At 42.4% G+C, this 23,989-nt stretch overlaps 1 protein-coding gene across 1 annotated transcript in view; it reads right to left on the bottom strand.

Moving 5' to 3' along the window:
- Positions 1 to 23,989, bottom strand: part of LOC127485931 (mucin-17-like) — a 132,147-nt gene that overhangs the window by 4,498 nt on the left and 103,660 nt on the right. Inside the window, 7 exon segments of the mRNA XM_070067732.1 lie at positions 1,060 to 1,178; positions 9,080 to 9,154; positions 9,705 to 9,776; positions 16,291 to 16,371; positions 16,986 to 17,057; positions 19,906 to 19,977; positions 23,501 to 23,572. Coding sequence (XP_069923833.1) covers positions 1,060 to 1,178; positions 9,080 to 9,154; positions 9,705 to 9,776; positions 16,291 to 16,371; positions 16,986 to 17,057; positions 19,906 to 19,977; positions 23,501 to 23,572 — 563 coding nt within the window.

Below are 23,989 nucleotides of genomic sequence, written 5' to 3'. Positions count from 1 at the left end.
CATTCTACAGTCCTGCCTCATGCTGAGGGAGCACAGGCTTCCTCCTTCCCTCCCTCCCTCCCTGTGGCCCTGTGTTCTTGCTACCATCACAGGTGTCCATGGCAAGAGATAGGCATGTAAGGGGAGTGAGGGCAGAGGTGGTCAAGCCAAGGGGCCTTGCTCCTCACCTCAGTGTGTTCTTTCCCACCCTTGTAAAGGGAGATTAACAATGCTTGTCCTTCTCACCTCTTGAGACGAAGGGAATAATATAATTGGTAGGAAACTGGTCTGGAAGGTGAGCAACACTGTGTAGATGGGTATACAGTTATCACTGTGCTAATGCCTCAGATCCCTGACTGAGATCTGAATTCAAGCTGTCTAAGGAAGAAAGCGGTCACATTTTGGAAGTCATGACATCAGTGGTAATAACCCTCATCTACAGAAGGATACTTAAAAGTACCCGAGTGTTCTGTGGATAGAAAAGCGTGAGACTCAGAGCAGGTTCAGAGTTGGACAGTCTACAAGTGCATGGAGGAGCCTTCCGACTCCATCAGAGGAGTCAGGCAGCCATTTCTGGTTATGGAACCAGAAACTCCCTGGCTCCAAATAAAACAGCATCACTTGTACTCTTTTATACAAGTGCAAAAACAAACAACCGCGGTGAGCACTGTAGACCTGTTCTATAAGACAGAGGGCCCTTGAGGCCCAACACATAGAAAACCAGTTTATAGACTGTGTGCAAATGAGTTATCATTGAAAAGCAAAGCACCCAAGAGCACAGAACACCACGTGTGTGGTTCCCAACATTGCTTCCTTCCCCTTCCACCGCATTTCCATGATCCTTTGTGCATATGTAAATTACATAGCGGTAACTATGTTATTAAATTACATAGCAGTGATTGCGAACCTGACTTTCAGCAAGGGAGCAGTGTAGCAATTTAGGGAGTTTAAATCTGAATGAATGAATAAAAATTCAGCAATTAATTACATTGTTACTTTAAACTTGACCCTAAAATTTTAAAATAAGAAATTTCAAACAAATAAATATTAAAAAAAGATCCTCAGGAAGTTCCGACTCACGGCAATGTGTCGTATTTGGCAGGCATTCATTGTCACAGTGAAGCTTGACGGTGTTGCAGACAACCTCGATAGTATGTTTAAATTGGCAGAGGCAGCAGGCCATATGGCTGGGTAAGATCCTATGAGTAGAGACAGAGAATTAAGTTACCTGTAAAGGGGTTCCTTGGGTGGGTCAAACAGGTGAGCCAAGGTGCCAGCAAAGGAGTTCTTGAGGTATGTGTGTGGCCAGGGCATTTGGGTAGGAGCCTGGTGGCCAATTGTTGGTCTTGAATATGAGAATAAAGGAAGGAGGGAGAGGTGGCCCAAGGAGGCATAGGCATGGAAGTGGGTGTGGTGTATCCAAAATAAAGTCAACAGGGTGAGCATTGGGCACCATGGATCTGTCGTTTGACTCAGGGGTGTCTCCTTCCAGTTCACAAGTCTCATTGTGGGTTGGGAGTGCACAGGAGGACTTCCCCCAACCTCTGGAGTACTCTTCTCCATCCCTGTTGGAAGTGTTCACTATTAGAAACTACTCTGGTCCCAGAAAAATGACTGACTGCAGTAATTGTTGGAAAAGATGTGGAGAAAAAGGAACACTCGCTCACTGATGGGTGAGTGAAAGTAATTTGACCAGGCAGGTGTTTAGCCCAGCCATGAAGATGCTGCTTGGGACAAGCACATCCACTTCTGGAGTGCCTGGCTCCATTTCTGATCCCTGTTTCCTGCCAGGGAGTGCCCTGGGATGTGTCAGGTGGTGCTTCCCTAAATACCCAGAAATGGAAAGACTGCAACTTATGGTAGGTGTGTGTTTTTAAGAAACTGTCAGTCTATTTTCATTATATTTTTTTTTCAAATGTATCATTTCGAAAGTTTCTGTGGAAGGAAGAGAGAGAAACACACACAAACACATCTTTTCTTTTTTTTTTTCTTTTTGACAGGCAGAGTGGACAGTGAGAGACAGAAACAGAGAGAAAGGTCTTCCTTTTGCCATTGGTTCACCCTCCAATGGCCGCCGTGGCCGGCACATCGCGCTGATCCAAAGCCAGAAGCCAGGTGCTTTTCCTGGTCTCCCATGCGGGTGCAGGGCCCAAGGACTTGGGCCATCCTCCACTGCACTCCCGGGCCATACCAGAGAGCTGGCCTGGAAGAGGGGCAACCGGGACAGAATCCGGCGCCCTGACCGGGACTAGAACCCAGTGTGCCAGCGCCGCAAGGCGGAAGATTAGCCTATTGAGCCACGGTGCCGACCACATGTTTTCATTAGGTAGTTTACTCCCCAAATGTCTGCGACATGCAGGGCTGGGCCAGGCCAAAGCCAGGAGCTCAGAAACTAGTTTGGTTTTCCATGTGAGGAGCAAGAACTCAAGTCCTTGGGGCATCACCCACTGCCTTCCAGGGTACATGTTAGCAGGAAGCTAGGGTGGAGCAGAGCCGGGACTTGGATCCAGGCATTCTGATGTGGGATTGGAGTATCCCAGGTAGTGGCTTAACGGCTGCACCAAATGCCTGCCATCGTAAACAGTTTAATTTTTATTTGTTTTATTTTTTAAAGCTTTTATGTAATGAATGCCAATTTCATAGGTACAACTTTAGGAATATAGTGTTTTTTCCTCCATACCTGCCCTCCCACCCCCACTCCCGTCCTACCTCCTACTCCCTCTCCCATCCCATTCTTCATTAAGATTCACTTTTGATTGACTTTATATACAAAAGAGCAACTCTATACTAAGTAAAGATTTCAACACTTTGCACCAACCCCCCACCCCACAACATAAAAAGTACTGTTTGAGAACAAGTTTTGCAGTTAATTCTCATAGTACAGCTCATTAAGGACAGAGTTCCTACAGGGGGGGGTAAGTGCAAACAGCTTCATTTCTAATACCCCCAAATTGGAACAACCTAAGTGTTCACAAATAGGTGAATAGATAAACTATGGTAGGTTACACGTAGTGGGCCAGGCTCTTTCTAACCAATAGAATAACCAATGGTTGAGTTGTTACAGATGACTAATGTTACTTCTTTGGGTCCAGGGAAAGCTTCATATAGAAAGAAAAAAAAAAAAAGAAATTATCAACTCCCAACTTGACTCTCACTGGGATTAAACATGACAATAGGTCTGATCTGATTTCATCATCATTTAAAAAAATCATCTATTATTTTTCACTTTATGTTTCTGTGTGGGAGCAAACTGCTGAAATCCTTACTTAATGTATACTAAGCTGATCTTCTGTATATTAAGATATTCGAAAATGAATCTTGATGTGAATGGAAGGGGAGAGGGAGTGGGAAAGGGGAGGGTTGTGGGTGGGAGGGACGGTATGGGGGGGAAGCCATTGTAATCCATAAATCATACTTTGGAAATTTATATTCATTAAATAAAAGTTAAAAACAAAACAAAACAAAAAAAAAGAAAGAATGCACTCAGAATGCTAAGCTAGTGTTTTACTAGACTTCAATTCTAACAGGAAATTTTCGTTAAGTCCTTTCTACCCCTAACTTCGTATTTTGAAAATTTTCAAGCCTACAAAAATATCCGAAAGATTGGTGTCATGAGTTTACATGTTCTCTCACTTAGATTCAACTGTTGCTAACATTTTGCCACATTCACTTTCCACGTGTGTGTCTCTATGCACTTCTTGGACAAACCATTTGAGAATGAGCTGTAGATATGATGACCTTTTCTTGCTAAACCTGAAGTCTGTGTCTCCTAAGAACAAAGGCATTCTCCTGCATATCCACAACACTATTATCACCCAGTCAGCTTTAACATTAACATCACCGTCTATTGTGGTCCACATGCAGGTGCTCTCAGTTGTCCCAAACATGTCTTGGCTACTTTTAAATCAGGCATTGCATTTTATTTTCATGGCTCTTTAATTTTCTTCAGTTTAGAACTGTTCCTTTTTTGCAGTGTTTCATGGCATTGGGATTTTTGAGGCATTCAAATCAGTTGTTTTACAGCATGCACCTCAATTTATCCTTCTAAGACCAATACTGAATATAATCACCAGGGAACATTTATTTTTTTGAGTGGCTAAGATTTTTTTTAAAAAGTTTTATTTATTTGAAAGGCAGAGTGATGGTTGGGTGCAGGAGAGAGAGAGAATGAGTGGAGGGAGAGGGAGAGGGAGGGAGAGAGAGAGAAAGAATGAACGTGAATAAATCTTCCAGCCACTGGTTCATGCCCCAAATGGCCACCGCAGCTGGGGTTGGGCTGGGTTGAAGTCAGGAGCCAGGATCCAGGAGCCAGGAACTATATTCAGGTCTCTCCTGGGTGGCAGGGGGTCAAGCACTTTGGTCATCCTGTGCTGCTTTCCCAGGTTCATTAGCAAGGAGCTGGATGGGAAGTGGAGCAGCTGGGACTTGAACTGGCACTCCCATATGGGATGCCAGCATCACAGACAACTTCACCTTATGCCACAACACCAGCCCCACTAGGGACCATTTCTGGCAGGAACACTGCATCTTGCATAGAGAATGTTGTAGTTTTGCTGCTTACTAAAATGGATGCACTAGGGATGATGTCAGTGATAAAATATTTATTTTTTAGAAGATTTTTATTTACTTGAGAGGTAGAGTTACAAACACAGAAAGGGAGAGACAGAGACAAAGATCTTCCATCTTAAGCTGGTTCACGTCCCAAATGGCCTCAATGGCCAGAGCTGGGCCAATCTGAAGCCAGGAGCCAGGAGCTTCTTCCGGGTCTCCCATGCAGGTGCAGAAGCTCAAGCACTTAGGTCATCTACTGCTTTCCCAGGCCATAGCAGAGAGATGGATCAGAAAAGGAGAAGCCAGGACTGGATCTGGTGCCCATATGGGATGCTGGCACCGCAGGTGGAGACAGCCCACTATACCACAGCGCTGGGCCCCAAATCATTATTTTCAAAAATATTGGCAAATCTGGGGCCGGCACCATGGTGCAGTAGGTTAATCCTTCACCTGCAGCACCGGCATCTCATATGGGCGCTGGTTCTAGTGCCAGCTGCTCTGCTTTTGATCCAGCTCTCTGCTATGGCCTGGGAAAGCAGTGGAAGATGGCCCAAGTCCTTGGGCCCTGCACCCGCATGGGAGACTGGAAAGAAGCACCTGGCTCCTGGCTTCGATCAGTGCAGCTCCAGCCATTGTGGCCATTTGGGGAGTGAACCATCGGAAGGCTTTTTTCTCTGTGTCTCTCTCTCACTGTCTATAACTCTTATCTGTCAAATAAATAAATAAAATTTTAAAAAATATTGGAAAATCTTTTGAAATTGCTAATGACCTGAGGTATAACTTATTCTTACTAGATAATATTTAAGTATTAAAGACCATTGCACATTAATATGCAATAAAGGGGCCAGCGCTGTGCTGTAGCAGGTTAAGCCTTCACCTGCAGTGTCAGCATCCCTTATAGGCACTGGTTCAAGTCCCAGCTGCTCCGCTTCTGGTCCAGCTCCCTGCTAATGCACTTGGGAAAGCAGCAGAGGATGGTCCAAGTGCTTGGGCTCCTGCTCCCACATGATTCAGAATAAGCTCCGACTCCTGACTTTGGCCTGGCCAAGCCCTGGCTGTTGTGGTCTTTTGAGCTAGGAACCAGCAGATGGAAGATCTTTCTCTCTCTCTGTATTTCTGCATTTCTTTTTTCTTCTTTTTTTAACTTTTATTTAATGAATATAAATTTCCAAAGTACAGCTTATGGATTACAATGGCTCCCCCCCCATAACTTCCCTCCCACCCGCAACCCTCCCCTTTCCCTCTCCCTCCCCCCTTCCATTCACATCAAGATTCATTTTCAATTCTCTTTATATACAGAAGATCAGTTTAGCATATATTAAGTAAAGATTTCAACAGTTTGCACCCACATAGAAACATACCAGGGGATTCCAATTCAATCCCATCAAGGTGGCATGTACCAATGCCATCTCACTAGTTCCGGTGATCAATTTCTGTTCAAATTGAGCATAATGATAGGACTAAGAGCCAAAGGGAGCACATAAACAAGACTAGTGTCTGCAAATGCTAGCTGATAGAATAAAAAAGGGGGAGAACGATCCAGCATGGGAAGTGAGATACACAGCAGACCTATAGAATGGCAGATGTCCTAAACAGCACTCTGGCCTCAGAATCAGCCCTTAAGGCACACGGATCTAGCTGAAAAGCCCATGAGAGTATTACAGGCATGGAAAGCCAAAACACTCTGGCAAAAAAAAAAAACCCTACATGTATTTCTGCCTTTCAAATAAATAAGTAAGTCTTTAAGAATGCATTAAGGACCATCGCTTATGAGTCACGACACAAGTGAGCTGACCTGCTTTGTCTAAACTCCTGAGGACTTCCAATAATGAACTCCAGTGTAACAATTGCTTTCAGGTTTTTATAGCCTTGGTTGCACATGGCTCCAGAAAATGCTAGCACTTTTCCTGTCCACTGATGGTCAAGTATGAAAAAAGCAGCTAGAACACCACAGCCTTGGCTAACTGAGAAAGCTTGTTGATGATGAGAGCTTTGACTCTTTGGAGAGGAAGGCCTCTCACTGACCTGGGAGGATCCACTGTGGCAGATGCTGCCCAAGGTTGAGGAAGAGGAGGCTAGAGCAGAAACCAGTGGACTTGATGATGTGGGAAAGTTAGTCAAGGAGGTGATCTGACAGAAGTGATTAGGGCAGGGTATGCTGTGAGAGGCCTTTCCCCATTCTTATCTTGTGGAGTCCGCTCAACTAGCCTTATCATAGTTTCTGTTTAGCTTGTCCAATTGGCAGGGGGGAGGTCACAATGGAAGTTGCAGTGAGTTTATGGTAAAATGTCAGAATAGGGCTCTAAGGAAATCCTTTTTAAAACTTCAAAACTTGAGATACTTCAAACTCTGCATGAAAATTAACTAGAAAGGATCATGGACCTAAATGTAACTCTACAGTTTCTACAAGAAAACAGGAGAAAATCTCTGTAACTTTAGATTAGACAATGGGTTATTTGAAAGATTTTTTTCAGGAAAGGCACAATAAAAGGACAAACCATACAAGATAAAAGTTGCTATAGGCTCATCAACATTAAAAAAAAATTAACTTCTACTCTTCAGAAGGTACACTTAGTAGAGTGAAATGATAACTCACAACCAGAGAGAAGATATTTACTAAACATACATCTGAGAGAAAGTACTCATACCCAGAGCATATAAAACACTCTTAAAACTCCCTAAGATTACCATCAAATTACTACATGGGAACAGATTTGAATAGACACTTGGTAAAGATATTTGCACAACAGTATCGTCAGTTATTAGAGAAGTCTAAGTTTAAACTGCAGTGAGTGTACCCAAGGTGCCAGCGTTAGGATGACTGAGTCCCGCATTTGAGCACTTGCATTTGATTCTTCTCTCTGGTTCCTGATTCCAGCTTCCTGCTAATATAGTTCTTCTGCCTTTCTTTGGTTGAGTAACTGGGGTTCCTGCTACCTACATGGGAGATCTGGGTTGAATTCCCAGCTGTCAATTCCAGCTTCAGCCCAATGCTGGTCTTGGTGGCATTTGGTGAGAGAACTGATTGACTCTCTAGTAACTATTTTTAAATACTAAAAAAACATATAGAGATTCCACTATTTATCTACTGGCAGAAGAGCTACATTAAAAAAAGTTTTATTTTTTAACTTATTTGAAAGAACGAGAGAGAGAGAGAGAGAGAGAGAGAGAGAGAGAGAGAAAGAGATTGATTGATTGACCTTCCATCTGCTGGTTCACTTCCCCAAATGCTGATAACAGCCAGGGTTGGGCCAGGACTATGCCAAGGACATAGGTCTCAATGTGTGGGTCTCCTACATGGGTGGCAGAGACCAGAATACTTGAGTTACCATCGGCTACCTCCCAGGGTGCACATTAGCTGGAAGCAGAGTAGCTGGGACTCAAACTTGGCACTCTGATACGGGATGTAGGCATCCCAAGTGGTATCTTATTTATTTATTTATTTATTTATTTATTTGACATGTAGAGTCAGACAGTGAGAGGGAGAGACATAGAGAAAGGTCTTCCTTCCATTGGTTCACCTCCCAATCACCCCCCAAATGGCCGCTACCGCCGGAGCTGCGCCGAACTGAAGCCAGGAGCCAGGTGCTTCCTCCTGGTCTCCCATGCGGGTGCAGGGTCCAAGCACTTGGGCCATCCTCCACTGCCTTCCCAGGCCACAGCAGAGAGCTAGATTGGAAGAGCAGCAGCTGGGACTAGAACCTGGTGCCCATATGGGATGCCGGTGCCACAGGTGGAGGATTAGCCAAGTAAGCCATGGTGCTGGCCCCCCAAGTGGTATCTTAATGCTGTGCCACAATGTCCAGTTTCTAAATGTTTGTTAAAAAAGTTGAAATCTGAGGACTGGGACAACACATGTTGCAAGTGCCACTCTCGAACATTGTTGGTGAGAGTGCAGACTGCAGCAGCTACTTGGCAAACAGTTTAGCTGTGTGTTAAACAGTTCAATATACACTTAGTAGGTAATGAACTGTCCTACCCCTAGATCTTTACACCAAAGAAATGAAGACACATATCCACTCACAGACCTCCATGTGAGTGCTGTTAGTGGCTTTATTTATAATTGCAAAAAGTTGGAAAACACAGTTCTATAAGCTGATGAAATGGATAAACTGGTGTAACTACACAATTGGAATATTACTTAGCAATAGGTAGAGGCAGCAACATGAATAGTAGTTTAATCTCTAAAGGATTATGCTGAGTAAAGGAGCCAGACACAAGAGGCTACACTTACTACATGATTTTGCTTATAAGATACTGTGGAAGGAAAAACTACAAGAATAGAAACAGGATGAGTGGTTTGCAGGGCCTGGGTCTGGGGATGGGAGGAGACGATTGATTGGAAAGGACCATGAGGGACCTTTTTGGGTTGATAGAAATGTTCTACATCAGGAATTTGGTGGTGGTTACATAACCACGTGTTTGCCAAAACTCAGCAAACTTTACAGTGTGAATTGAAATACATAAAAATTATACCTCCATAAGCCTGACTTAAGAAAACACGTCTACAGACTTACATGGAAATAAACCTAAGAAAAAGATAACTTACAGGTTTTCCAATTGAAGAGTCATCATGAGGATGTTCTCAACTGTGGTAAGTGGTACTTGTGTTGTTCCCAAGTCTCTGAAGGAGAAAGCCCAAACATTCATGGTATGGACCTCAATAAAAAGATCTGTCTTTAAAAAGGTTGTTTCAGGAAGATGTGGTTACATCAGTTTTGGCTTCTCTATAAAGCAAGACCGCTCAAGAGTTTGTCATGGAGACAGTTCCAGAAAGCCCTGGTTGAAATGACTTTACTATTTGCATCATCAGATTAATGACCTTGGCATTGAAGAGTGGAACCTACACCTTTTTCTGCCATTGTCTTATTTTTCATTTTATACTACATTGACCTCTTTTAATTCTTATTTTTTTCTTTAAAAATTTACATCTATACCTCTTTGCTTGGGATAGATGGTATTCCTAACATGTATTTGCATGTAACACTGTCTCCCTCTGCCAGCTGTCTTTCCCATGATAAATTCTTTCTCAGTTCTTGCCTCAGTCAATAACTTTTTTTCAGTAACCTAATTTATTTTTTTTCAGTAACCTAATTTAAAATCATGACTTTTTAGCCTCAATCTCAAATATTTAATGTTTGATGAAAATAAAAAAGAATTAGTTTAATACTTACAGATATTTTAATGCTGGCAGTTTAAAAAGATACGAATCTTCAACATTTGTCAGAGGATTACGATTGAGATTTCTGAAAAAGGCAATGGAATTAAAGTTATTGGCCTTTCAATAAGCACAAGATTGTATGAGAAATTATATTCTTTTTTGTGTAGACATTTTAGGCTTAAAATTACTTTCTGTGTACTTATAAATCACCCTTAGAATTCAAAAAGCACTTGTTCTTTGGGAACTACCTATGTCTCTTAGAGGATGAATGGAGAAGAGAAAGAGAAAAGATACAAAAAAATGCATAATAAACAAAAAGTATGCAAAAGAACTTTTTAGGTGAAAAGCCTTAGAAGTGGAGCCAGTGTTTTGCCTAGCACTTAACACCCAGATTGGGATACCTACGTCTCAAATCAGATGCCTGGGTTTGATTCCCAGTTCCAGCTTCTAATTGCAACTTCCTGTTAATGCAGACCCTGGGAGGCAGTGGTGATGGCTCAATTGGTTGATTCTTTGCTGCCTACTTGGAGACGTGGACTGGTTTCTGGTTTCCAGCTTCAGCCTGGGCCTGGCCTAGCCTCGCCCGAGCCATTGCAGGTATTTGGGAAGTGAACTAGTGGACGGGAGCTGTCTGTGTCTTAAAAAAGAAAGATGTATAGAAGTGACCACACTGATAGGGAAGCCCTTTTTTGTGTAGGAAACACTAATCCTGTGTTCTCCATAATTCAAGGTGCTTGCCTTTCATCTTTAGAAATTTTAAACAAGCCATGACTTAATTCATTTAGTTGATGGAAAAAGAACCCACGTCAAAGCCATACTCTTGTCACGTTCTTCCACTGGTGTTCTCATTTCGCATCACACATCATCACATCACATCACATCACATCACACCACATCATCACGTCACATCACATCACATCACATCACATCACATCACATCACATCACATCATCATGTCACATCACATCACACTGATCATCACATCACATCACGTCACATTGCATCACATCACATCACATCACAGTCTTTGTTACGTTGCTTGTTGGCCTGTCAGTCTCCTGGCCTGTTAGCCCCTTGAGGGCAGGGAACATATGTTATTGTCTTTGTTATGCCTGTGTGTGGCATAGTGCCTGAAATTTACTGCATGGTTAATAAATATTTGTTGAGTAAAGAAATCACATTTTGTTTCCATACCAATACAATGAATAAATTCGTGTTGTGGGAAATTTCATTCCTAAATGCTGTAATAGATTTTTAAAGTTTTTAAAGCAAGCAAACAAAAACAAAAACAAGTAAAAAAAAAAAAACTGCCTTTAGTTTAACTCTATTCAAAAACGTACTGTACTGTTACAGACTGTGAAAATAATAATTCTTACAGATGATATTGATTGGGCTGCCAAGCATCTGTGTTCAGCATTCAACACTGGATGTTCCCAATAACCTCTGTGATAGGTATTGTACCCCAGTAGCCTATTGTGATATATATTGTGCTGAGTCACAGAGGCTGTGTAACTTGTTGTAGGTCACTGCACTTGTAAGAAGCAAAGCTGGAGCTGGAGCTCAGTCCTGCCCCAGACTGTGTCTAATATGTGTGCAGAAAAGGGTCCAAATATTTGTCACTTTAATCTGAAGCTTGAGATGACTAAATATAGAAGTACTTTGAAAATTTCATCAACCTTCTCAGGATAGCGCTCATGAAAATTAGTTTCTCTTTTTATTCCTTTTCCCTAATCTTATCCCACAATTAGATATTTAGCTCAGAGTCATTGAGACTAGAGATTTAAAAGCATGTTGTAGGTGACATCAGTGGAAACCTATGTAAACAGTGGAGTGAGAACATCTGAAAATTTATCCCTTCATAAAGGGAACAACAAAATGGTAAAAGTGGTCAGAATCAAGTTTTTGATAATTCTGGAAATTTAACCAAAGGCTTGCAGCAACCTGTGGGGCATTTACTCAAGAAAATTGGCTGACTTTCTCTAAGAATAGTGAGATTTGTGTGGGTTTCGTGTATTTAACTTGCCCTAGACAGTTCCTCCCTGGCAAGCTCAGTGGTAGCCTTAAAAATAGGCTTGGCAGCTTATGACAAGAGCCTCGGGTGATAACTGACGTCATAAATAAGAGTGTCAATTGTTAAATCAACAACAGGAGTCACTGTGCACTTACTCCCCATGTAGGATCTCTGTCCTTAATGTGTGGTACTATGTGAATTAATGGTATAACTAGTACTCAAACAATACTTTATACTTTGTGTTTCTGTGTGGGTGCGAACTGCTGAAATCTTTACTTAGTATATACTAAGTTGATCTTCTGTATATAAAGATAATTGAGAATGAATCTTGATGAAGAATGGGATGAGAAAGGGAATGGGAGATGGGATGACTGCAGGTGGGAGGGAGGTTATGGGGGGAAAAAGCCACTATAATCCAGAAGTTGTACATTGGAAATGTATATTTATTAAATAAAAGTTAAAAAAAAGAAACATCTGCTTTAGGAATAGACTGATGTCTTAGCAATATTTGGGTTTAGGTTTTTGGATTGTGGATTAATTTTATTTTTAATTTGTTGCTTCTCAAAATTTTTTAAAATTATGAGATGTATTACTTGCATACTCACAGTCATATGTAACCATGTGAATGTTGGATAATGTTTGAACTTTGTCTAAGTTATTTTGTCTACATTTGAACCAAATCAGGAATTATAATAAGAAAAGAGAAGTATGTGTAAAATGAGCAACAACAACAAAAAAAACCTCAAACTCTCCAAAAAAAAAATAGCCTGTATGCCCAGTATCAGAGAGAGTGAGGGAGAGGGATAGAGGGACAGAGGGACAGAGGGAGGGAAGGAGGGAGGGAGGGGGGGAGAGAGAGAGAGAGAGAGAGAGAATGAAAATGAATGGAGATGAGGGCCGGCGCCATGGCTCACTAGGCTAATCCTCCACCTAGCGGCGCCGGCACACCGGGTTCTAGTCCCGGTCGGGGCGCCGGATTCTGTCCCGGTTGCCCCTCTTCCAGGCCAGCTCTCTGCTGTGGCCAGGGAGTGCAGTGGAGGATGGCCCAGGTGCTTGGGCCCTGCACCCCATGAGAGACCAGGAAAAGCACCTGGCTCCTGGCTCCTGCCACCGGATCAGCGCGGTGCGCCGGCCACAGCGCGCTGGCCGCGGCGGCCATTGGAGGGTGAACCAACGGCAAAGGAAGACCTTTCTCTCTGTCTCTCTCTCTCACTGTCCACTCTGCCTGTAAAAAAAAAAAAAAGAAAAAAGAAAATGAATGGAGATGAGCATGCAGAATGAAGCTGAGCTCCTCCAAAGTGCATCCCAGTGAGCTGTCAGAATCTTGGGCCATCTTCCACTGCTTTCCCAGGCCATAGCAGAGAGCTGGATTGGAAGTGGAGCATCCAGGTCTCAAACCGGCACCTATATGGGATGCTGGCGCTTCAGGCCAGGGCTTTAATCTGCTGTGCCACAGCACCAGCCGTGTCTCTGACTTTCAAATAAATGAATAAATCTTAAAGAAAAAAGTAAAAGAACAAAAAAACCCTAAAGCCAATGAAGAGAATACTTTAAGAGAAGCATACGGTGCAGAGGAAGAATTACCTTAAGAGAAAAGAAGACCTCTTGCTACACAGATGAGAATATGGTGCAGATGAAAAGATTATGAGAAGAAAAGTGTAATAGTTGCAGGAAGTGACAATGTGAAAACTTGTGAACCCTTACAAAACACCCCCAAAGGGCAGACCTGAGTTGTTCTCTTCATCTGTAAGGTTTATGCCTCTCTCTGAGTTTGGGGAGATGCTGTTTGGATTCCAGGACACACCACAGAGGGAGGACTGTGCCAGCAGTGTGCAAATGCAGGTGTATCCACAGCTTGCCTGAAGGAGGCTATGCCCATGGCTGACCTTCAGTGTACGACCACACCCAGCTCACCTACAGTGTCAACAGTGGGGCGAATATCTGAGGAGGGAGAAAGCCTGGACTCTCCTCCTAGTCACCCACAGTGCTTGTGAGTAACAGACGAGTGAGCATGTGGATGTGCTCTGTCTGGATAAGGGAGCCCCTCTCTACACTCTAGAGTCCTTCCACTACTAAACTATGAAACTTGTTTTGTGAGGACCAATGAAGTGACTAAAACAATTTTTAGAAAGAAGCCAATGAGTTAAGACTTAATGTACATGTGTGGGGAGCAACTGGGAGCAACTCGGACTAGACTAAGTTACTGGAATTAAGACTTATTCTATGCATCTGCTCTCCCACAATATGGCGCTGGGAGAGGAGCAAACAGCTTCTACCCAGCTGCCTTTCACCAACTTGACAAGCTGCAGGAGCTGCTCCTGATTGGAGGAGAGCAGCGTACTCGGCGTGTGGGTAGCCGAGTTGGGATTGGTGGAAGAGGACTATAAAGGAGGAGAGAGACAACATGCACCAGGAACATCTATCTGAAGGAACACCTGTGCAGCCCCCGAGAGAGCCGGCCGGCGGTGTGCCGCTCCCCCGCAGAAGTGGGGAAAGCGGCAGGGGGAAATGCCCTTCCACGGAGGTGGAAGGGACGGTAGCCAACCCGGGAAGAACCAGCAGCAAACCTGGGGAGGGCCGAGCAGACGAAAGAACAACGCAGGGTCCTGTGTCGTTCCTCCACGAAGAGGGGGAGCGACATAAATGAATGAAGCAGAAGAAATAAAGTATACTTAATGTTTAGAATTATCAATTACTGCTGATTTTCCATAATATATTTCATTTCTGATTTCACTGAAAGATTTGATGAGTATTACTATTCAAAGAATGTTATGTCACTGGTAAGCTCTTGGCATGTCTTTGAGGTAGATTTCATATTCACAATAGATTGATCCTACCACACTGCTGTTTTACACAGAGACTTCATTCAGAAGAATGTTTACTGGGCTGCATGTAGTACATGCAAAGTAAGGGTGAATGCAGATTTTGCTGAGCATGAGCCTAACCTAATTTGGGGAATCCCTTATAATGAAACATGCAGAATTATGAATATAAAAATTGCTCCAGCCCCTCCCAGGACCTTGGAAGGGGCACGTGCAAGCGTAAAGCCTTGAAGCTTAGGCTCCAGTTCATGATGAATCCAGCTCAGCTGGCACTCTTTTCTGGACTCTGTAATGCAGTGAACAGCATTGTTTTCACTTTAAAAACCCTCATCTTTGGTCATAAGATCACTGGTGTCTTCCTGGGGCAACGGGGATAGCAAAAGTTTCCTTGAAGCAGATTAGCTTTGTCTAATAAAAGAATATGTCCCCAAATAAAGGAGACCCGCTCCCAACACACACTTGGTGTATTACAGCCATTGTGCCAATTTTTGAAGCAACCATGAGTTAGATATGTTCAGATCGCATGATAAGAGGATTAGTTTCCAATACCAGCTAGCTCTGGTTTTTGCATCACCATGAAGCAAATGCTTTTTTTCTTTGGCTTAAGATGGACACAGAAACTTGAGATAAATGAACTGGTGCCTCGTGCACTGTGCGCCATCCCTAGCTCTGCTCCTACTTTTTCAGCTCATCTCTCTGGCCTTGCTGCACAGATGCTAGCATGGCTGTCACTCATTTTCCCATCAATGTCCAACTTCCCCCTGCTGGCATGAAAGTCTCTGGAGACAAAGCTTCTGTCCTGCTCCAGTTTGTACCCCCAGCACTTAATACAGCACCTGGCACTCGGTGGGCCTGGCACTCAGTGAATGTTCTTAAATGAATTCATTACTTTTCATCCACTGTGATTCCACAGATTTTCTCCCTGTGTTGTCTACAGAAAACTGTACTGGAACTCGGCCCCTTAGGAGGGATTCTAATGGAATGATATATGTTGAGGCCATTTTTACTGATGCTACCAAAACCACTTGGTGTTGGGGCTCCAGGAACCAGCTCCCGGTGTGTGGGTGAAGTAAAAACAGACTCTCAGTGTTCTTCCTCAAGATCTGCAGGCACTGTTGGTCCATCCCCAACACATCCTAAAACCTTCCCTCATAACCAGAATGAATTGTGTTTGGCTGGGATTCTGAACCACAGAACAGGTGGATAGTCTTTCAACATCAGGTTTAGTGGAGAATCTGTATCTTGAATCTAAAATTCCCTTGGGCCATTGAACATCACAGAATTGTTGAGTTGAAAGTGAATAAAACTCACTTTCTGTTGCAGCTTAGTCAGGACAAAATATGTGGGATTAGGCTAGAGCAGTGTATTTTCTTATTTTTTTAACACTACAGTTTAACATATATGCCACTTCTTCCTATTTCAAAAGTTATTAGTATCCACAGATAATTTATAAATTATAAATTGAGAGCTAAATACATTTTGGAAAAAGCTTATGATCTGGGTGGGTGATGGGGAGAGATGTGCCCTTTGGCTGGGTCCCAGGAATTATTTTTGCATTAGGATTTAAAAGCAGGTAACCCTGAGAAAGCACCAGAACCTTTTTCTCCCAGAGTACTTTGTGTTAGATTTTTGGAAAAAAAAAATGGAAATGAAGACCTTCTTTGCAGAGTTTATATACAGGGCTTAATACCCAGATAAGCATAACTATATACCATTTTTATACACAAATGGTTTTTAAATATGTATTCATCATCTATTGCACTTACACATTGTGCAAAAACTGCATTCCATGCCACGCCTGAAATGTCCCAAAGCTCAGTTCTGTCAGTAAATTGCAACCAAGATTTCTACAAAAAAAGACACGAGTGAAAGAGAATGAAGAAGAAAAAAAGAAATATTTTCAGAATACTCTTCTTTCAGGAGTGATTCTAATTTTTATAGATGAAACAATACTTCCACATTTTATCTACACACTAAAGAATTTACTGGTACTGGAAGATTTGGTTTCTGAATTATACTTGCACATTTACATTAAATTTCATCATATTATTTTCATATTACATGACATACTTGTACTGTGTGATCTTTACTTCTCTGGAACAGAGTTGCACAACTTGAATGCTATTGACATTTTGGACTCGATAATGCTTTTCTTGTGGAGGTTTGTCCTGTACATAGTAAGTGGCTTAACAGCAGGCTGGGCTTAGCTCACGCAGTGTCAGCAGCACGTGCAGGGCTGCAAGCTGTTACCTGAATGCAAAATCATGTTGGCTGAGAAGCCCTGCTCTGTGGGATTCACTCTGACTTTTGTACCTGATAGTATTTTTGCTAGAGAGGAAAAGGACCTGTTACAGAATTTTAGCAACCTTCTACTACAAATGTAAAGTAGAATCTTAACCCTATTTCAAGGTGAACAGTGAAGATTTATTAAAATTCCAAATGTGATGAAATTGTAACTTACATAGACTGCAAAAAAGGGAGTGACTCAAATGCACGTCTTTCGATAAACTCTATTTTATTGCAGGATAAATCTCTAGGAAAAGGAAAACATTGCCTTGGTTAGCTATTACCTATATAGTCAGTGGGGATAATAAAATTTGCATTTGATAATGTTGGATATGCAGTTTTTACCTAAACTGTAAAGCTTTGGACTTGTATTTGACCCTCTGGAGATACTACCCCTTCTTACAACCTCTCCTAATAGTCTCACTGTTAGAACCTTCATCAATGACATACACAACTATAGATCTTGATAGATTGTGGTGGTAAACTTTCCTGAGTGCAGAATTGATTAGATGAACTTTCATAGTCTTCATCCATTTGAAACAAGGAGCAAAGCTGTCATCTCCATTTTTGATGTCTAATATTCCAAAGAATACTCACATTTTCACATCTTTCCTGGTTTAGTCCTAGTTTTCTAACTTCATTCAATACCAGAAAAAAAGATGCCCTTTTGAATCATTTGAAATGAAATTGGTTCTCTAATTAATTCATTATTTTGAACTGATTCAGAATTACACTTTCTGTCATACTAAAGGAAATTTATTTGTTGCTTGTTGCTTGATAGTCCATGAAAGCCATGATAGAACCGTCAGAAAACAGCACGACACTGGATTCCCACTTGAAAACACTCTTGGTGGTAGAGGACTCTTACTTCCACTGATTACAATTTGACCCTCACTTTTCACCTGCAACTCATCTGTTGGTGGCTCCATCTCTAGAATCTCCTTCTCTCACCTGTCCCACGCGCAGTCACCAGTGGGACTTGCCCTAAGTGACTCTCCGAGGCCAACATCACTAGGTGCTTACAGAAGAGGCAGATTCTCAGCCCTGTTCTAGACCGACTCAGGCAGTTACTGTGGGGGTAGGGTTCAGAGCCCCAGGTAACTGTGGTGCAAGCTCAAGTCTGTTTTAGAGCACTGCTGTGACAGCATGGTTCCCCGTGGTGACTCTTGCTCAGCATTCAAAGGCCTGGAAGACCTGGCTTCACCCTCCAGCTTTCCCTGCATCTCTGTGCCTCAGAAGCTTCCATGTTTTCCCTTTCTCCCACGATATTCTCTCCAAGACGTCTGATGATGCCCACTGCCCCCTTGGAAGTCCTGTTCAACTGGCATTGCTCCCTGGTTCCATCGTCCCTGACCCAGCCCAAAGTCTTCTCCCTCGTCTGGACTCTATATCCATTTCTTTTGATATCGTTACTTGTGCCTTCCATTTCCCCAGAGCATAAACTTCTTGAAAGCATGGATTTGGCCTTGCTCATCTACATTGCCCACTATGTTTAAAACTGACTCATGGAAATAGACTCAGGTGTTTATTAAATGAAGGAATGGTTGAGTAGGTAGAAGAAGGAAAAGTGAATTTTTAAAAAGCAGTGTGGTTTTATTATTCCCTGGTCCCTCTGCAGCACTCTGTCAGCTACATAGTGCTTATTGGGTATTGGTTTGAGCTTGTGTATTTGTTTCCCCTGCAAGATTGTGAGCTCTTGGGAAGGTGGGATCCTGTCTTACTCATTTATGTGTCTCCAGTACTAGGCAAAGTGTTTGGCTTTCTCTTTCAGCTTTAGACAATTGATTGGCATTTTGAAAATGAAGTGAATACATACACTAGCATAAACTAATTAGGCTACAAAGGATTTTCCAGCAGAAACAATGAAGGGCCTATTCTACCAGCAGTAGTCTCATTTGTTTTTCTCCAAACCATGTTTGCAAGGTTCCGGAGCCCAGATGGGAAAGGTGCTCAAGAGGAACCATGCAGATGTGGTTGTCCCCGTATGGCCTAGAAGTTCTGATCATCATTCAAAGGAGTGTTGTGAGTATCACATGCTATGTTCCTTAAGCCTTGTACTTTTGAGACAAGAATCTATTTGCTGAAGAGGCCCAGTAATTAGCCTAATAAGGATTAATGATGTACACTTCCCAATACTATGTAGCTATTGTTTTAATTATCTATTTCCAACATGGGTATAATAGTTCCTTAATGGAAATCATTAATGCCAAATCTGTTCTCTTGGTAGCTTAGTATTCTTGATAATATTGTTTATATAATTTACCTGTTTAGCAAGTCACTTAATGGCTAAAGGTTAACTTATTCAAGATTAGATCATCTAACAACTTTCAGTTGATGGCATTCAAATTAATGTTGTTGGTTTATGTTTTCTTCCCTTTGTTGTATTAAACCAACTTGTTCAAACCTTGTTTGTAAAGGCCAGATGATAAATGTTTGAGACTTGGTCGGCCACATATTGTCTCTGTTGTATTTTCTTGTTTCTTTGTTTCTCTTTACAGTCCTTTATAAATATAAAACTCATTCTTAACTTAGGACCTGTATGAAGACAGACCTTGGATCCAATTTCATCCATTGCTTGTAAATTAAATACAAATATAATCCGTGGCTCACTAGGCTAATCCTCCGCCTTGCGGCGCCGGCACACCGGGTTCTAGTCCTGGCCTGGGCGCCGGATTCTGTCCTGGTTGCCCCTCCTCCAGGCCATCTCTGCTGTGGCCAGGGAGTGCAGTGGAGGATGGCCCAGCTACTTGAGCCCTGCACCCCATGGGAGACCAGGAGAAGCACCTGGCTCCTGCCATCGGATCAGCGCGGTGCTCCGGCCGCAGCGCACTGGCCGCGGCGGCCATTGGAGGGTGAACCAATGGCAAAGGAAGACCTTGCTCTCTGTCTCTCTCTCTCTCTCTCACTGTCCACTCTGCCTGTCAAAAAAAAAAAAAAAACCACAAAGCACATAGTAGGTATTCCATGTTAGAGATATGAGACCCTACAGTGTAGACTTCCAGAAGAAACCTTGGAGATTATCCAGCTGGGACCCATATTTGTTTTCTAGATAATGTAACTAAAATCTCATAAATAAGTATGATTAACTGACTTACAAGTGTTGGAGGGACAGCAGGCCTTCAAATGAGTCCTTATGTAATTCAGTCAAGTCATTTTCACTGAGGATTCTGGAAAATGAAAGAGGTACTTCTGAATCAAAATGACAACTGCAGCTGTTTGCTTCATAGGACTAACTCTGTATGTAGAGGAAACTTTGGTAATGGTGCTGTTTAAATACCCAGATTCTAATTTACTTCTAGGGTGGCAATGTCTGTTGTATTTTAATTTAAACCATTTTTCCCACTCTCCCTTTTTTGTCCATCTCTATACACCTATCCGTCCTTCCCACCAAATCATAAATGTAATGTCTGCTCTGTAGGTCACAATGTCCCTGTTAGAACCTAACACTGGGAGGCACCAAGATTGGCAGAACTGCCATTTCCTTCTGTTTTTTCCCCAAGCCCTACTACCGAAGCCCCATGTTTGAGGTATGCCGGGGCTACAAGTTAAGGTTGACCAGGGAGGCAGTAATGATGGCTGAGTATTTAAATCCCTGCCATCTATGTAGGAGAACAAGACTGAGTTTGAGGTTCCTGAGTTTGGCTGACCCAGTCTCACCACTACAGGCATCTGGGGAGTGAACAGTGTATGATAGCATGCTGCCTTTGCCTCTCAAATAAGAAAAATTAAATTTTCTTCCCCTTCCCTTTATCCCTTAGCCTTTCCAACTCCCGTCTTCACTCTTCAGAGGAAACTAGTGTTATTTACTTTTGTGTCAGATGACTCTGATTTTTCCTTTTTCCAAAGATTTATTTATTTATTTGAAAGTCAGAGTTACACACAGAGAGAAGGAGAGGGGAGAAGGGAGAGGGGAGAGGGGAGAGGAAGGTCTTCCATCCGCTGGTTCACTCCCCAATTGGCCACAAAGGCTGGAGCTGTGCTAATGAGGAGCCAGGAGCTTCCTCCAGGTCTTCCCATGTGGGTGCAGGGGCCCAAGGACTTGGGCCATCTTCCACTGCTTTCCCAGGCCATAGCAAAGAGCTGGATCGGAAGTGGAGCAGCTGAGACTCGAACCGGCACCCATATGGGATGCTGGCACTGTGGGTGGTGGCTTTACCTACTATGCCACAGTGCCAGCCCTGACTTTGATTTTTCTTACAAGTTTGGGACATCTTTAAATGAAGCATAACCAAAATATATACAAACTGCGTGTATTGTATTTAAGAAACATCATAAATTAAAAGTCACAACTGCCTGATTCTAGCATTTTCCCATCAGAAATGAGATAGTAGGCTAAGGGGAAACTTTTATCTTTTTTAAAAAAGATTTTATTTATTTGTTTCAGAGTTATAATTACAGATGGAGAGAAGGAGAGACAGAAAGGTCTTCTCTCCACTGGTTCACTCCCCAAATGGCTGCAATGGCTGTAGCTGGGCCAATTGGAAGCCAGGAGCCAGGATCCATGAGCCTCTTTGGGGTCTCCTACATGGGTGCACAGACCTAAGTGCTTGGGCCATCCTCTACTGCATTCTCAGGCCATAGCAGAGAGTTGGATTTAAAGTGGAGCAGCTGGGACTAGAACTGGTGCCCGTACAGGATACCAGCGCCGCAAGTAGCAGCTTAGCCCACTGCACTACTGCAGCACTGCACAGGCCCTGGGAAAATTTATCTTAAAGTGATCATAACCCTTCTCCTTTGTCTGTTATATGTCTTGTTTGTATTCAGAAATAATTTATGATGTCTGTACAAGTTGTCCCAGTGATATAACACGCAAACTGTCGTGAAAAATGTCAATTAATTCCTTTTTTTTATTATGTTACACTCAGCACTTCAAAATTTCTAGTTCACTGGCCTAGGTGACATGATAGATTTTTATTTTTAGTTAATTACTTTGAATGTTAAGTATTTTCCCCCCAAATTGGGAGTCTAAACTGATTCCTTTCAAAAATCAGTAAGGAAAAGATAATTCAACAAATGGACAGTGGACAAAACCTCAACGAAACATAGATGTTCAATAAGTATATAAAGACATTTAAATTTATGAGTAATCAGAGAAATCCAGATTCAGCTGGGCACCCTTTTATTTGCCAGTCACATTAGCAAAAAGACAAAGAGCATCCCGAGGTGAAAAGGTGAAGGGAAGAGTCAGTGTTGGGGCATAGCAGGCTAAGCCGTCACTTGAGAAGCGTAAATTCCATATTGGAGAGCCTGGTTAAAGTCTTGGGCCCTCTGCTTCTGAGCCAGATGCCTGCTAGTGCACCTAGGAGGCAGCAGATGATGGCCCAAGTGCTTGATTCCTCGTCATCCCTGTGGGAGACCCAGAATCAAGTATTAGATCTTAGCTTTGGCCTGGCCCAGCCATGGCTGTTTTGGGCATTTGGGGAATAAAGCAGTGGATGGAAGATTCTCTCTTTCTCTCACTCTCTCATTTGCTCTCGCTCCATCTCCCCCTCCCCCCACTCCCATAGTTCAAGTAAACAAATACATCTTTTTAAAAAGGATGAAGGGAAATGAATGTTCTTATATTCTGTTAGCTGGAGTGTAAGTAAGTGTGCACAGCTTTTCTGAGGGCAATTAAAATTTCCTATTTCCGTAGTCTTCATCCATTTTCATTCTTTTTTTTTTGAGATTTATTTATTTATTTGAAAGTCAAGTTACACACAGAGAGAAGGAGAGGCAGAGAGAGAGAGAGAGAGGCAGAGAGAGAGAGAGAGAGGTCTTCAATCCACTGGCTCACTCCCCAGTTGGCCACAATGGCCAGAGCTGTGCTGATCCGAAGCCAGGAGCCAGGAGCCAGGAGCTTCTTCAAGGTCTCCCACATGGGTGCGGGGTCCCAAGCACTTGGGCCATCTTCCACTGCTTTCCCAGGCCATATCAGAGATCTGGATCAGAAGTGGAGCAGCCAGGACTCAAACCAGCGCCCATATGGGATGCTGGCATGGCTGGTGGAGGCTTTTCCCACTATGCCACAATGCTAGCTGCCCCATTTTCTTTCTAGACTTCTATTTTGCAAAATGCTTGTCCATGTTCACAAGTGTGCACAAGGATTTTCCTTGCAGCAATACATGAGAAGTGGACATAATCGAAAATCCATCAATAGAGGGATTATTAAGTAAACTGTGAAATGGCCATCCATACTATAGAATATCATGCAGGAGTTAAATGAATAGGGTAACTGACTGAGTACTAGGAGGGAAAGAAATCCAGAAGAAACCATGAAGTGAAAGAACCAAGTTGCAGGATGTTACTATTTAGGTTAAAAAAAGAAAGAAACCACACAACACAACCATTATGCTCTATGTAAATATGTTTGTAGGTAATTTTTTGGAAGGATATATGCCAAACTCAGAGCAGTAATTATTACCTCATAGGTAGGGAGTTAGGACACAATGAAGGTCTTCACTATCCCTATCACTTTTTATCTACTAAGAATGTAATGGTATTACTGATAAAATGCAAATAAATAGAAGTAGTTTCTTATTTCAAATTCTGTGCCTTGTTAAAACAACCATAGAATTATAATCAACAGATGTTGATTGTGACATGGAGAGGGAATACTTTTTCTGACATACTGACCTCAAAATAGTAGAACAAGAAAGCTCTTACAATGCAGTTAGTTTTGTGTATTCATGTTTGGGAGCGTGTACTCACAGTGTCTCAGCCCAGCGGTATGCTTTCCATACATTTTCATCAATGAAAGAAATCGAGTTTCCTTGGAAATTTCTGTAAAGGAACACAGTTCACATCCTTGAATGGGTTGGAAAAGAATGAACAGAATGAGGAAAAAAATCATGGCACCCTCATGGGGGAGTATTGAAATACAGAAATATTATCAGCTTTCTAATAAATACCAGTGCTTTTATGTTCCATAGCTCTCTGCTTCCCAGTTTGCTCACTCAGTAAATAATGAGGGGCCACTGACATAAACAATGAAGCATCCTCTCAGAAGCTTAACTTCGTCTCTGTCCAGTCTCTTTGACAGTAAAGACAGTCAATCACTTTGAATATTAAGTATTTTCACCAAAATAACTCAGGTGTCTACACTGACTTCTATAAATCAGTGAGAAAAGGATAAATTATTCAAGAAAAAATGGGCAAAATGTATTGTCACCATAAGAATAATGAAAACCTATGCAGGTA

This window comes from Oryctolagus cuniculus, unplaced genomic scaffold, assembly GCF_964237555.1.
Source record: "Oryctolagus cuniculus unplaced genomic scaffold, mOryCun1.1 SCAFFOLD_130, whole genome shotgun sequence".
NCBI classification, from domain to species: Eukaryota; Metazoa; Chordata; class Mammalia; order Lagomorpha; family Leporidae; genus Oryctolagus; species Oryctolagus cuniculus.
The sequence above is the reverse complement of the archived record's forward strand: the minus strand, read 5'-3'. Positions and strand labels throughout refer to the sequence as shown.